General features: G+C 26.8%; 1 protein-coding gene across 4 annotated transcripts in view; it reads left to right on the forward strand.

The window, feature by feature from the left end:
• Window positions 1-14,330, forward strand: part of Ten-m (teneurin transmembrane protein Ten-m) — a 54,129-nt gene that overhangs the window by 27,064 nt on the left and 12,735 nt on the right. For 2 of the 4 annotated variants that reach the window (XM_075821324.1, XM_075821326.1), the window contains exons 4-7: window positions 11,869-12,838; window positions 12,923-13,001; window positions 13,108-13,280; window positions 13,353-13,610. In XM_075821324.1, the coding sequence (XP_075677439.1) occupies window positions 12,037-12,838; window positions 12,923-13,001; window positions 13,108-13,280; window positions 13,353-13,610 (1,312 nt within the window). In that variant the 5' untranslated portion in view covers window positions 11,869-12,036. The remainder of the gene's footprint in view (window positions 1-11,868; window positions 12,839-12,922; window positions 13,002-13,107; window positions 13,281-13,352; window positions 13,611-14,330) is intronic. The other 2 variants (XM_075821327.1, XM_075821325.1) reach the window with 2 other exon arrangements.

The following is a 14,330-nucleotide window of genomic DNA, read 5'->3' on the forward strand; positions in this document are numbered from 1 at the left end:
AACGTTATTATTATTATCATTTTTTTTTTGCTTATTGTCATTGTTGTTGTTGTTGTTGTTGTTGAAAGTCAACAAGAAGAAGAAAGGAAAAAAACTATGTAGGAATTTTTGAAAATTGAAAATTAAAATTTATGTAAATTAAGATCAATTTTCATTCTTTTACATTCGGCTACATTGTGATCCACTATACTAACTTTGAATTCGTATTTTCCTTTATGTTTTTTTTTTTTTCGGAGAAACAAATATAAACAAATGATAATCGTATTCGTGAAAATTCAAATTTCTTTATATCTTCACGTTTTATAAAACCAAATTTCAATTTGATTTTTGTTTTCAACTTTATTTCCTGAAATTGTTCTGTTTGTCATCCTTTTTCATTGATTATTGAATTTTCACTTAAAAAATGAATCGATTTTTTTCTTCTTCTTCTTCTTATTTGACTTTTCTTTCCAAAGTAAATCAATTAGTTTAGATTAGTTTTTTTTTGCGAATGTAAAAAATTTTTTTTATTAAAAGTGAAATACAAAGAATCACGCCATATTCGTATTGAATTTTTTTTTTTCGTTGTTGTTTTTCATTTTAGATTTTTGTTTTCAATAAAACAAATCATCCAAACATTGATAGATTGTGTTAATTCATTTAATTGATTAATTTGCTTGATTGCTTTTACATTCAAAAAAAAAAAAATTTCAATGTTTTTTCAATGTAATTCTTTTGTTACCGCGATACTGATTCATTCGATTGTATCACATTACTTTTTCATGTATCGTTCGGATGTCATTGACTTTTTTCATTCAATTTTTTTTTCTCTATACAGTTGACAAATTTCTCTATTCTGTATTCATCATTTTTGGGTATTGTATTTCAACAAGACAACCTTTGATGATTAAAAATTACGGGTGTTGATGATGATAATGATGACAGAATTGAGATTGAAATAATATCGTTATCATTATTTTGTCAAAATTGTAATCGTAATTAAACATCTTGTACTAAAAATAATGATATTGTTGTTGTTTTTGATTTGGCAAACAGATAGTAAATTGTATTCATTCATATAGTAAAGTTTTCTATTACAATCAAATTAAAATCAAATTCATCAATGCAAAAAACAATGTTTTTTTTTGTTTTCATAATCATTGTATATATTGTCGACAAAAAAAAAACGAGAAACATTGATTTTCTAGCTTGTTTTTCTTGTTGTTTCACAATTCGAATAGAATCACCATAACATCATCATTCGACCATGTATATATTATTTGGGTTTGGTTTTCATTTATGATCTCATATACGAGATCTATTTTCCATTCATTCATCTATTTTTGAAAAATATGTTACCATCTTATTCTCAGCAACAACAACAACAACAATATCAAATGACAATCCAAACGATTGGCTAGTTAATCATTAATGATGATGAAGAAAATAGACAACAAAAAAAAACATTGGTAAATTGCTGTATCGAAAATGGAAATGTATTTTTTTTTCATTCTATTGTTCAAAGATTTTCTTTTTCTTCAATTCGATTCTTATGTTATTTTCATCATCAATATTTATTCTTTCTTTACAAAGCAAAATATTCTCTATTATAAAATGATAATAGGAAAATGATACATCTTGAATGAAATGTTATCATCAAAACTATGACATACATTGGCATTCATAGTACAAGTCAAATATCAGGAGAAAATCTTCATCAAAATGATATTTATAAGGGGTCAAATTGAATGAAAAAAAAAGATATTTATCCATTCGATATGGGCCAGTATCTGATCTGTTGTTTGTTGTGATAGAAGTGAAAAACCTTAAAAAAAATTTCATTGTTGTTTCACAAACAAATAAACAAACAAACAAACAAAATATTATATTGTGGGTCATCATCTTATGATCTTCTTCGACATTGTTGTCAATAATAATGATGATTGTCCATCGATCTTTTTTATATAATTTTTTTTTATATAAATAGCTGATTGAAACGGTGTTTTTCTTATTTCTAGCACTTATCACTAGATTACTCAGTCTATTGTCTGTTTGTGTATTATCATTATTATTTGTTGTTTTGTGGTATCAATCGTTTTTATTCCTACTTTTTTTTTGTTGTTGTTGTTGTTGGTAGGGTAATCATTTTATATAACCTGTTTTTTTCTTTTCTCTTTTTCAGAGAATGAATGAATGATGATGGTCACAATATTGATTTGTTACTTATTATCATGATATTTTTACAGTAGTTTAAGATGTTTTCTATTCTTTTCTTCTTTTTAAACTCCACTTTAAACTTGAAATATTTAATAAGAATTTCGTTATAAGATTTTGTTTGTTTGTTTGTTTGATCAATTTTTTCCATTCATTGTCGCTAGTTGTCTGGAATTGTTTTGCTAAACACAAATAGGTCAAATATGAAGACCTAATCGATAATTATCATTACTTACTTATTGATCAATAACTTTATTATACATCTTTTATTCTATTTTTTTGATCATTATTATTATATGACATAATACAAGCAACATATCAGAAATTATTGTAGTGTTTTTATGAAAAAATTTTCAAAAATTACTATAGTTATATTCTTTTTTTTCGGTTTGTTTTTTTTATTGTTATTGCTGTTTATATTGAATTTATTTGATGATATTGTTTATCTTTTTATATTCAAAAATTGATGGCTTCGATAATGATGAGGAATTTTTTTCATTGCTTAAACGAAAAAAAATTCATAGAATTTGCTTCTACTAAATGATTAAAAAAAAGAGAAGAATTTTTTTCTTATGCTTTTACCAGGTTTTAATCGATACAATCGATTTAATGGAATTTCTTCATGTTTTTGTGTGTTTCAACATATTCTGACTAAGTTGATGATGATGATGATTATAAACTCGTTAGCTACAACCACGTTGTAAGCAACAACAACAACAACAAAAAAAACCAAGTTAAAATACCATTTTGCCATCATGAAAATTCCCTAGTTTAGTTTTTTTTCCTTTTTAGATTTTTCGTTTTTTTTTATTTTTCTTTTTAATTCTTCTAATTCGTAGTCATCGTTTTTTTTTCTGCCTTCACTTTTTATTAAATTAATCGAATTAATTGTGCTACTTTAATTTCACTTTTATGATGATGATGTTCTGTGTGTATCTGTATGGTTCTGGGTTCTGGTACGAGGTTTTTTTTCTCATTTCTCTCATAGCTCATTTTCTCTATTTTTACTTTCGAACGCAATATTTCATTATGACTTCTGTTAGTATTTGAAAGTCTTGCTTTTTTTTATATATTCTGGTTATAAAAATGTACATGATGACGAAAAAGAAGAAAAAATAAAATAAAATATATTTTCTGGTTCTACGAGCTCGGGTTTCTTCTTCATCGTTTTTTCTCTTCTCTTCTCTTCAAGTTCCGTTCTCCTCTGTCATGTACTTTTATTCCATCATCATCATTATCATTAGATTCATCGAAAGTAAAAAAAAAATTCTATTAGAACAGAATATAGAATGATGAACCGTTGGTAGAAACAACAGACAAATAATTTAGCTACAAAATAATGAGCTGATTTTGTAGCTAAATCATTTTCTTCAGATTGATTATTTTTTCATTCTATTGGTTCTGGTCGTTGTGTATCTGGTCGATTTTTTTTTTCTTGTTTCTTTAAATTTTTTAACATTGAATAATGACTTTCGAATGATTGAAAATGATCGGTGTGTAACCATCGAATCGGAATTAAACTGAAATTGTTTAATTTCCATTATTGGAGAATCATCAATATCAAATAGCAACAACAACGAAAATAGCATTAAAAATCATTTCAATTTCTAATTGATGGCCAACCCTAGTCGTGTGTTTTTACAGCAAATATTCATTCATTTATTATATCATTGATACAAAAAAAAAAGCAAGAAAGAATCATTTAAATGATTTTCGGATATGGTTTCTTCGTTTTGTTTTTGTTTTTCTTTTCAATGAATTCATTCAATAACATTGGTATGTTTCATTTTCCTTTCTGGGAAAAAAAAAGAAAACAATTTTTTTTAATGATAATCGATTATGATGATCATCGTAAATGTTTATTATTTATCTCTTTGTGTGTGTCCGTGTGTTTGTTGTTGTTGTTGTTGTCTACCTATTTTGTTGTTAATTCTATGATTGAATCCTTCAATAAAGAAAATTCATTTCAATGTTTCTTTGAATGAAAATAAAGAATCTATCCCATGTCACGATTATTTACAACGATGCAATTTATGTTGATGATGATGATGAGCTATGAATGATCCATTGATGATGAGCCCCATTCACAATGATTAGTTAAACATTCGTGAACATTACACACACGATCAATTGAATTTAGTTTTCTTTTCTTCTTTTTCTCTCTAAAAGCCTTAATGATAATGCTATTTATACATATTATTAAAGCCATCATCTAATCACCATTATCAAGTCTTTAAATTCAATCATTGGTGGCAATGATGATGATTATGATTATCATATAGCAAATTCTCAGAATATACAAACGATAATGTATAATAATAATTTGCCTATGTATTTAATTATCTATAGTTATTATTCCATTATTATTAGTTCATTACGATTTTTTTTCTTCAACCAACAACAAAAAATCATATCACATACCGTACATTACCAATGTGATTGAAAGTTTTTCGAAACAGACAAAAAAACAGAAGGTCCACCGATGAACATTTGTTCCAGAAATTCTTTTCTTTTTCTCTTTTTTTCTGATTGTTATTGTTGTTGTTTTAACATTGATCGTTTATTTTTTTAAATGTTTTTTTTTAAAATATCTATTACAAGCAAAAACTAATTGCCATTAATTGTAGCATATTTATTAATACCTTAGCGTCTGTTTACAATGTAAACTTCATCTTATAGAATACAATTAACCGATATGAACATTGTCTGAATTTGTTCAACAACGATGATTGATCATCTGAACACACACTTTTTTTTAAAGCAGACAGTTTAATATGATATGAATGACTATTTAGCGACACACACTGATTCATTACATTCATTTTTGACACACCTACCTTCATTTTTCATTCATTTGTTTGTATTCGGTATGATGAAATGATTCACTTTTGGATTTACGCTTATAGAATTCAAAATTCTTGATAATGACAAAACCAGTGAACAAAAACAAATGAATAAACAAAACAAAAAAATTAATTCATATCAATCTCTGATTTTCTCTTCAAACAAGTTTCCATTTTCATTTTTTAAATAACACTTTTTCTGTTAATTATAATGTTAATCATTCTGTCTGTTTTCTTCATTAGTTTCTCTCGAAGGAAATTCGAATCCTATCTCATATTTATTTAGCTATTATTTTTCTTCAATTAACTTTTATTATTGATTATTTGTGTTGTCTAATTACAGCTTATCATTGAATAAAAAATACTTTTCTTTAAAAAAAAGTCATCGACATTTGATTCTTTTGATTTTCTTTTCTCAAACACTCGTTCGTGACTTTGTTACTTTAGTTTTTGTTTATGTTTTTATTTTCTGATTTTTAGTTCAAAATCCATTCTGATTCCCTATTAGCGAATCATTTATTTTTTCTTTTACTCTTTTGTTTTTCCCAATAATCGGTTGTTGTTATTGTTATTATTATCATTGAATTCACAACAACAACAACAACAATAAAAAACGAACAAGAAATATACTTGAGTTGAATGAGGGGAGGGTTAGTATTTCGTTTATAAATTGACAACATAATTGCCATCATCAATTCATTTATTATCATCAGCTAGGTTTTTTTTTGTTGTTGTTCAGGTCCAAAGTCTCGACAAACTTGTCGACCGTTTTATAAACAAAAAAAAAGGTCCTTGTGTCGGTCTGTGTATGTAGATATTCTTCTACCATAGTTTGATTCTTGTTCCCTATGTCTCGGATCGTCTGTTCAGGTATATATAAGTTTGTGTTTTTTAGTTTTTTCCATGTTCAAACAAAGAATCATTGTGAAAAAAAATTTTTGTTTTGATACATTTCATCAGTCCAGGTGAATTTATTCTTGAATAAAAAACTTGTAAAAAAATTTCAAAACAAAACAAAATGAATGAATGTTCAATCTATTCAACAACTGCTGAAACAAAACAAAAAAATTCATTCATCTTGGTATTTGTGCATCTTGATTATCATCATTCAATGAAAGAAAAAAATTCCAAAATAAAAAATAAACATTTTTATTTCATTTTTGTTTTGTGTTTATTTCATGATTCTTGTGCTTTGTCGACAAATTTATTTATTTTTTTTCCTTCAGTTTTTTTCTATTCATCTTTTTTTTCCATTCCTTCATTCATTCATACCAAACTTGTTTGGCTGCATTATTTATTTTCTGTTCATTTTCTTTTTGTTTGAATATATTTTTTGTTTTGTTGTTGTTGTTTTCCCCATCACATATTGATATTTAATGTGAAGTGCAGCAATTACAATTCTTTGTATTGTGTAAATGTGTACAACAAAAAAATGCACATTCGTTTTTTTCATGTGTTTTCCAAAATTCATTTCATTTTTTGTTGTTGTTGTTGTTTTTTTTGGAACTGTTTTCTCTAATCTTCGTTATACTGAATCCAGAAATTTCACTTTCATTATTATTATTGTTGTTGTTGTTGACGTTGTCGTTTTTTTTCATCTCCATTTTTTTGCATATTTAACCCGATTTTCTTCTATATATGGTATGTGTGTCTGTTTGCGAATTCGTCTTTTTCATTTCTTTTCTTTCATTCAGTCGGTTTTTTCCAACATTCTATTGGAACTATTCACTGAATGAATATTCCATCATTATTTCATCGTGACTTTAAATTGAAATATACAAAGATATTATTAAAAAAAACCAAGTACATCATCGAGAACAAGAACATTCTTCAATGGAATTCAACAATTTTTTTTTCGTATAATCAATAATTCATTCAATGAAATTCTATATTTTTTCAAAAATTTTAATACTATAGAATAAGTGTAGAAAAAATGTAGATATAAAAAATATGTCATCAACTGTAAAAAAATGCAGATGATAATGAAATTAAAAAATGAATTTTTTTTCAAAAATACATTGTGTTTTAATTCAATGCATTCACCGTTTCATGTCAGAGTAATCTCATCATCAACAATAATAATGAATTTATATTCCAAGTCAAATGTTTGAACATTTTATTTTTTTTTGACAGTTCCACAGAGAAAAGACAACAAAACATTACATTCAACAAATTTTGAAAATTCTATTGAAATTTTCAATTTCATTTGATTTTCTGTTTTTCTATTTGATCATTTCAACTCTTTTTCATTTGTTGAAACGAATGGACATTACATACAAATCTAAATAAACAAACAAACACAAACACACACAGCATGTAATGTCTATTTTAATTATGTTCATATGATTGATTATGAATTATGTTAATAATAATATATCCGTTTTCTTTTTATTATTAATTACTGATTACATTTTCTTCTTGTTTTTTGGAAAGAATTTAGCTTGTCATTTCAAATCAAATCATTCTATCAGTTATCATCATAATCAACCCGATCTTATATGATGAAACGATTGATCAAATGATGAAAGTTTCTTTCTTTCTTTTTTTTTTTTTGATTAAAGTTTTGTTTACTTATTTGGCCATCATCATCATCATCATCATCATTTGCGAATCAACAAACCAACGATGAATGATGATGACAAATAAAAATCTTTTGAGCTGATATGTTTCGTAAACTAATTCTTTTGCTTGCCGAAAACTTTTATTAAAGAAATTCTTATTTCTTTTACTTTATTAATATATATTGATTCACATGTCATTCTACTCTGTATGGGATATATAAATGTTTCTCTATAGTTTATCATCAAATATTTGGAATGTCATGTAATACAAACATACAAACACACACACACACAAACTATCATCATTTCAAGAAACATTCATATATAAAATATGATGAAAAGAATTTTCATCATTTCTATAGAAGAATCTTTCATCAATTTATTTATTTTTCCTTATTCGTTAATATTGATACTCTTTCTCTCTCTTACTTTCAGCTCTCTATTGAAATAATGATTATATTTTTATTATATATTTAGTGTGTAGTAGTTTTTTTTTTGGGTTTTATTTATATTAAATGTAATATAAAAGTTACAGTTGAGAAAGGAGTCAATCCAATTATGAAGTTCTGTATGTTTGTGTTTGTGTTTGTGTGTGGGTTCCATATTATTACTGTCCAACTTGATACTGATTATGATATTTATTTTTGTTTTCGGTATATATAGTTATTTTTATTTAGATGTTTGAAATGTTTGGGTTTGATTATCACAATTCCTTTTTACAATTTTATTCTTTTGGTTTATTTTTAGTTTTTTGTTTCTGGCCAGCAAAAACAAAAAAAGAAAAGAAATGATTCTTGACTTCATTGTTATTAATTTTAGATTCGGTTTTTTCACTACAACCACCCATCCATATACACTTTTTTCAATTGTTCAACGAATGAATGATTATTGTTTTTTTTTCTTTTCATATTTTTTTTCTCATACATCATTGATGGATGATGAATTCTTGGTGCGTGCTAGTGTGTGTGTGTGTGTGTGTGTTCACTAAATAATAATGAAACGGATTCTTTTCCATATAAATTCTTTTATTCTTCGTATTGAATTTGGTGCTGTTTGCCCCCTTTATTTTTAGAATCTAATTCTATAAAACAAAAGAAAGAGAAAAAAGATTTCCTTGTGTGTATGATCGAATAGTTGATTTGATTCGGTTTTTTCTCTCGTTACATTTTACTTAATATCAACAAAATCATCATCATCAAAAACATACGCCTTCTATTTGAAATGTGTGAAAATTTAATTTTCAATTGCTATTTTTTTCATTCATTTCGATATTATTTTATTATCATTATATTTGTCTTTGAATTAAATTGAAAAATGATTAAGAAGAATTTCCAAACTCTTTGTTTTTTCCACTTTTGTTTTTTTCTGTTGGAGTTTTGTTCGTGTGTGTACAAATCTTTTATTATTTTATAATTTTTTTTCTTGCACAAAAACCAATAAGTTTAAAAAATAGCAACAGAATTGAAATGAAAATTAACAGAATCAAATAAGATTATATTCTAGTTGAAGAAAGCTAAAGGAAAAAATGAACGGAACGATCGAAAAAAAGGCCGAACCAATGTTGATGATGATCTTATTATTGCCATTTTCTTTTCGTTTTTTCCATGACTATTTTTTTCCTTTTCTTTTTTTTCAGATGTTGAAGTATATAATATTAAAAGTATGAAGTGTGTGTGTGTGTGTGTATTGTCGTATTTTGTAAAGCCAATGAACCAAATTAATTAAATTAGAACTAATAGAGAAACTAAAAAAAACAATAGAAATGAAATGAAATGTTTGAAACAATACACTGTGAAGAAACAGAAAAAATAATAATAACAAAACAGAAAGAATTTAGAATCAAACATTATTGTTGTTATATTTGGGGTTCAGTGAAAAGGAAAAATACTGTATTTTCAATAGATGATGGTTACATAGATATAATTTTTTTTTATAGTTAAGGAACGATTCTAATTGATTCTGTTTTTTTTTATATTATAACTCCCTCTTTCATCAGTGGTTGTTGTTTTCTGTTTTGTTTCTTATCATTATTATTATTTCATTTGTTGGAAGCGTTCGCTTTCTCTCTCCTCTTCTGACCACCGATGTCTTTCGTTATTCGTATATATTTTAACTTTATCATTCGATTCTTGATCCATTTTTTTTCTTTCTCTGGTCCCACATTTTCATCATCATCATCATCATAATCATTGTTGTATGGTACATTAAGTATGAAGCACAGCAACAATAATAATATCAACAGAATAATATAGTGGCAAGGTTTTTTTTTTTTGGTTCCTATTCTGGATTCTATACGCTCTAATTATTATTGGTCATAGAGTGGTGAGAAGCAAACAAAAACTCTTCAAGCTATAATAATAATAGTTTCCGGGATAATTTTTTCTTCTCTCTCTCTCTCATCATCATCATCATCATGCTTCGATGTTCCAGACATCATGTTTTCATTTTGTTTTTTTTTAATATTCGTTTTGGTCGGTAATGGTGGTGATGTTGGCGGTTTAATAATTTATATATTCTCTTAATGATTATCAGAATTGTTTTTTTCTGATAATCATTTTAATATAAATTATTTTCAACAGCTGATTAAACATTATTTGTATTTCGTTTTGTTTAATTGTTGATGTTTAAAAGTTGATTAATATTAGTTATTTCATTGTAATCTTTCTAATTTCTAATGATAATAATAATTTGTAATATTGAAATATGGATTCTCTTTATATTATTATTACATTCAGTTTTTATTATGTTTTTTTTTTTTTTTTTTGGTGCTCGATTATCATTATCTGTATTCAGACATGAAAATCCTATCGATCTATTTCTCGCGAATGAGTTCAGTATACACAGACATTGATTTTTGGCAAGAATCTTTTGGTTATTTTCGTTTTAGCATGTTGGATTCTGTTCATCTTTATATTCGCACATCGTTTTATCATGTTCAATGATTTTCTCAATTCTTGTTCTATTTTCGATTTTTTTCATCTTTGTTCGCATATTCTTGATGTCTTCGACTTTAGGAATTGTCTTTTAGGAAAATGGTTCTGTCTTGTCTATCTATTTTTTTTCTTTCTTTATCCGTTTTATTATTATCTGTATGTGTGTGTCAAAAGAATGCGGTTCAAATTCGTTTCTATTTCTAATCTTTCTGTTTTTTTTCTCTATGCTATTTCATTATACAAGATGATGATGATGATGATAAAAAGTGAAAAGCATAAGAAATGAAAAAAAATTCGTGCGTAGAATTTTTATTAGGATTTTTCGAATGGTACTTTCAAACACACACATCTAGATAGATAGAGTAAAACATAGACATTTTAATGCTAATATGTTTATACTGTTGTTGGTTGTACATTGGCTCTGAGTCTATCCATTTTTATTTCCTTCATTTTGTTTTTTTGGCATCTTGGATCAATGATTCTAGTCAATGTTGATGATGTTGAATCTTATTATCATTATATATTTTTTTTTTGCTCAATATGATAAGATGATTCGTCATTTGATCAATTTTTGGGAAAATATTGTTATCATATTTTTATTTTTCAAGAAATTCTATATTATAAGAACGGATGGATGATTCGTTCGATCCAAATATTAGAAAGAAAAATTATCCATGCTAAACATGTGATGATATTGGATTATTGTCATTTTCACATTTCTAGCCAATTTTTTTTCTCTTCACTCTAATCTAATCAACACTTCACAAATTCAACAACGTTGTTGATGATGATGATAATTTTAAAATCGAAAAAAGGAGCAAAAAAATAAATTATATTTTTGTTACACAGTATATATAAATAATGGTCCTCAATTTATGGACCAGAAAAAAAAGTGTGACACTATGAATTTTTTTTTGTTCAACATTTATTGATTTTTTTTCACGTTATCTTTTCATCTTTTTTTCTTCATTCAAATTTGATATGGAGAAAAAAAAATTCGTGCTAGATTTTGACATTTGTAATGAATAAGAAATTCAGCATGAAAATTATCAAACTTTTCGTCCTTCTTTTCAAGCGGATCAAGCTAAAAAAGTAAAACAAATTTTTTTTTCTATGCGTTAAATAAATAAATTAGAACAAACAAACAAACAGAAGAAAAAAAAATTAGCATTTTAATTAAATAACTATTGGGCGTCAAATTTAATGATGTTGTTTGGCGATGATGATGATGATGATCGCGATATCATTTTTCTATTTTAAAATTTATGAATTTCAAGTTGAACTAAATTAACTAATCAAAATTATTTTTCTTCTTTTTTCTCCCTTCACTTGATGTAGGTAGTTGAATAATTATTATATGTCAAATGGAAAAATTTACATTGAATAAAAGTGAGAAAACATGAAGACATCATCAATTCGGTAGCTGATAAAACAAAACAGAAAAATTCTAATTATTTATTTAAAAAAAACACTGATATTTAAGAAAAATTATCTAACCAATTTGTCATGATGGAATCAATGACAAGATTTGGTCGTAGTATTGGTCGACATCCAATGCCTATACCACATTCAGAAGATTCTGAAACTGATGAATATAATGTGATCGATTCGGATCGACAATATGAACGTATTGGTGATCGTGGTTCATCCACTGGTACTACATCATCATCACGATCATCAAATCATAATGGTGCCCTTGTTGATCCATTAATATTATCACAAGGTGCTCATCATATTCATAATGCACATCTATTTAATAATCATAAGTCATCTCAATCAGCTTCATCATCTTCGCATACGAATACGATGGGTAAACAACATATGTCTACAGTCATGACAACAACATCAGCAGCCGCACATCCAACACATTATGCTGAATCGGCAATTTATCGAAGATCTCGTGGTAATGGTGTTTCTGGATCGGTTATTGGATCACCACTTGATTCTGAACCACCTCCATTAATTCCAGAGTCACAATTATTCATATCTGGCACAAATTGTCCAAATCAATCAGTCAATTCACTTTTGGAACAAGGATGGAAATCTCAACATTCGACGTTGGAATTCGGTCATTTAAATCACCATCATCATCATCATCATCCACAACAACATCATTTGAATACACAATCAACGCCAACACAGCAACCATTATCTAACCAAAATACTACCATGCTATCAAATCTAGATTCAACAACAAATACTTCGAATGCAACGACCACTACTTCGGTCAATCAAGTCAACATGGCACCAGTCTATGAATCAGCGTGTTTGATGCGGACAGCTTCAGGTTCGCTATATATTCCAAGTGGTAAGTTGAAGAACAAAACAAAAAATATGTCATATGTATTCGATTTGATTGTAATGTTTTACATCAATATTTAATCATTCATAGATAATAAAGGAGCTTTCAAGCCATCAATACAGTCAATCAATGAATTTACGATTGGAGGAACGTTAAAAAAACCAGATCGGTAAGTCATTTAATTAGAATCAATTAAAATTTTTTATCTTTTTAATTATACTAATTTTAATTGATATTAAATGATCATTTTATTTCGAATGACAATTAAAAAATAGCAGATTGCCAACGGTTGGAGCCAATCATAGTCATTTTAGTCGACCATTAGCAACACATCTATCTGGATCACGTTTTCGTAAAATATTATCAGTGCAATGGAATTGGAAATATACAGCCATTGCATTCATATTAATCTCTATGGCATTATTGATTGCAATTACATATATAATGAGTATGTGATGCTAATTACCAATTTGATTATAATTCTTTTTATTTCAATTTTATTATTATTTTTTAATTTCAGGTTCAGCATTATCGGTGGCCAATATGGCACAAAATACAAATTGTCCTGTGATGGTAGATGACATACTTGAGCTTAATCCAGCTGCTGCACAGCAGCCACAACCATTACAACCATCATCGATAAATTCTGGAATGGGTGGAATACCGATCATCGGAATTGGTAACAATAATAATTTTCATACTAGAAATAATTTTCATGGTGGTGGGCATTCAAGAAATCCTTTTAATAACCCTTATCCTTTTGGAACAACAGCAGAAAGTAAGAATATTACTTGAAAAAAAAGAGCAAAATAAGAAAGAAACCATAAACAAAAGATATTTAATAATGATGATAATAATCATGATGCATGAAAAAGATTGTGTGCATGACGTTGAAATCTTCGGAGCAAACAAGAAAAAAATTGGCATCTTTTTTCTGTCCAATTTTTCCATATCAATATTTCGTTCTACTAAGTGCATGGTTATTATTATCATTTTTTTCATGATGATGATTCAATCTTTTTCATATTCAAAAAATTTTTTTTGACAATCATTTCGATATCTTTGATGGCTTGATCCAGTTTTCTATTTTTTTTTACCCTATAGAAATAAAATTGTATAAACAACTGGTTTGATGATGATATGACACGGATAGGTCACATCATAGCTATCAATGTTAATGTCAATTGATGATAGTTGTATGCATGTATATAGTTGAATGCCATCTTCATCATCATCATCATCATCATTATGATGATTATCGTTATGACATTTTTTTTATCATCATTTAAACTTTATTCAACAAACATGTCGATGATTGTCTATTGATAATGACGCCAACGACATACAAATATACATATATAATGACGATAAACGACGGAATTAGATGCGAAAGAAAAAAAATCTGGTATTCTTCATTATATGGCCAAAAAAAAAGATTGAAATCTTTCGAATGGCAATGAATGAATGAATAAAAAGTTTTAATGATGATTATGGTCAT

Source organism: Dermatophagoides pteronyssinus, unplaced genomic scaffold (assembly GCF_027571235.1).
Source record: "Dermatophagoides pteronyssinus isolate colony J.1.1.1.1 unplaced genomic scaffold, Derpt_VIB-CSIC_2022.12 sq0009, whole genome shotgun sequence".
NCBI classification, from domain to species: Eukaryota; Metazoa; Arthropoda; class Arachnida; order Sarcoptiformes; family Pyroglyphidae; genus Dermatophagoides; species Dermatophagoides pteronyssinus.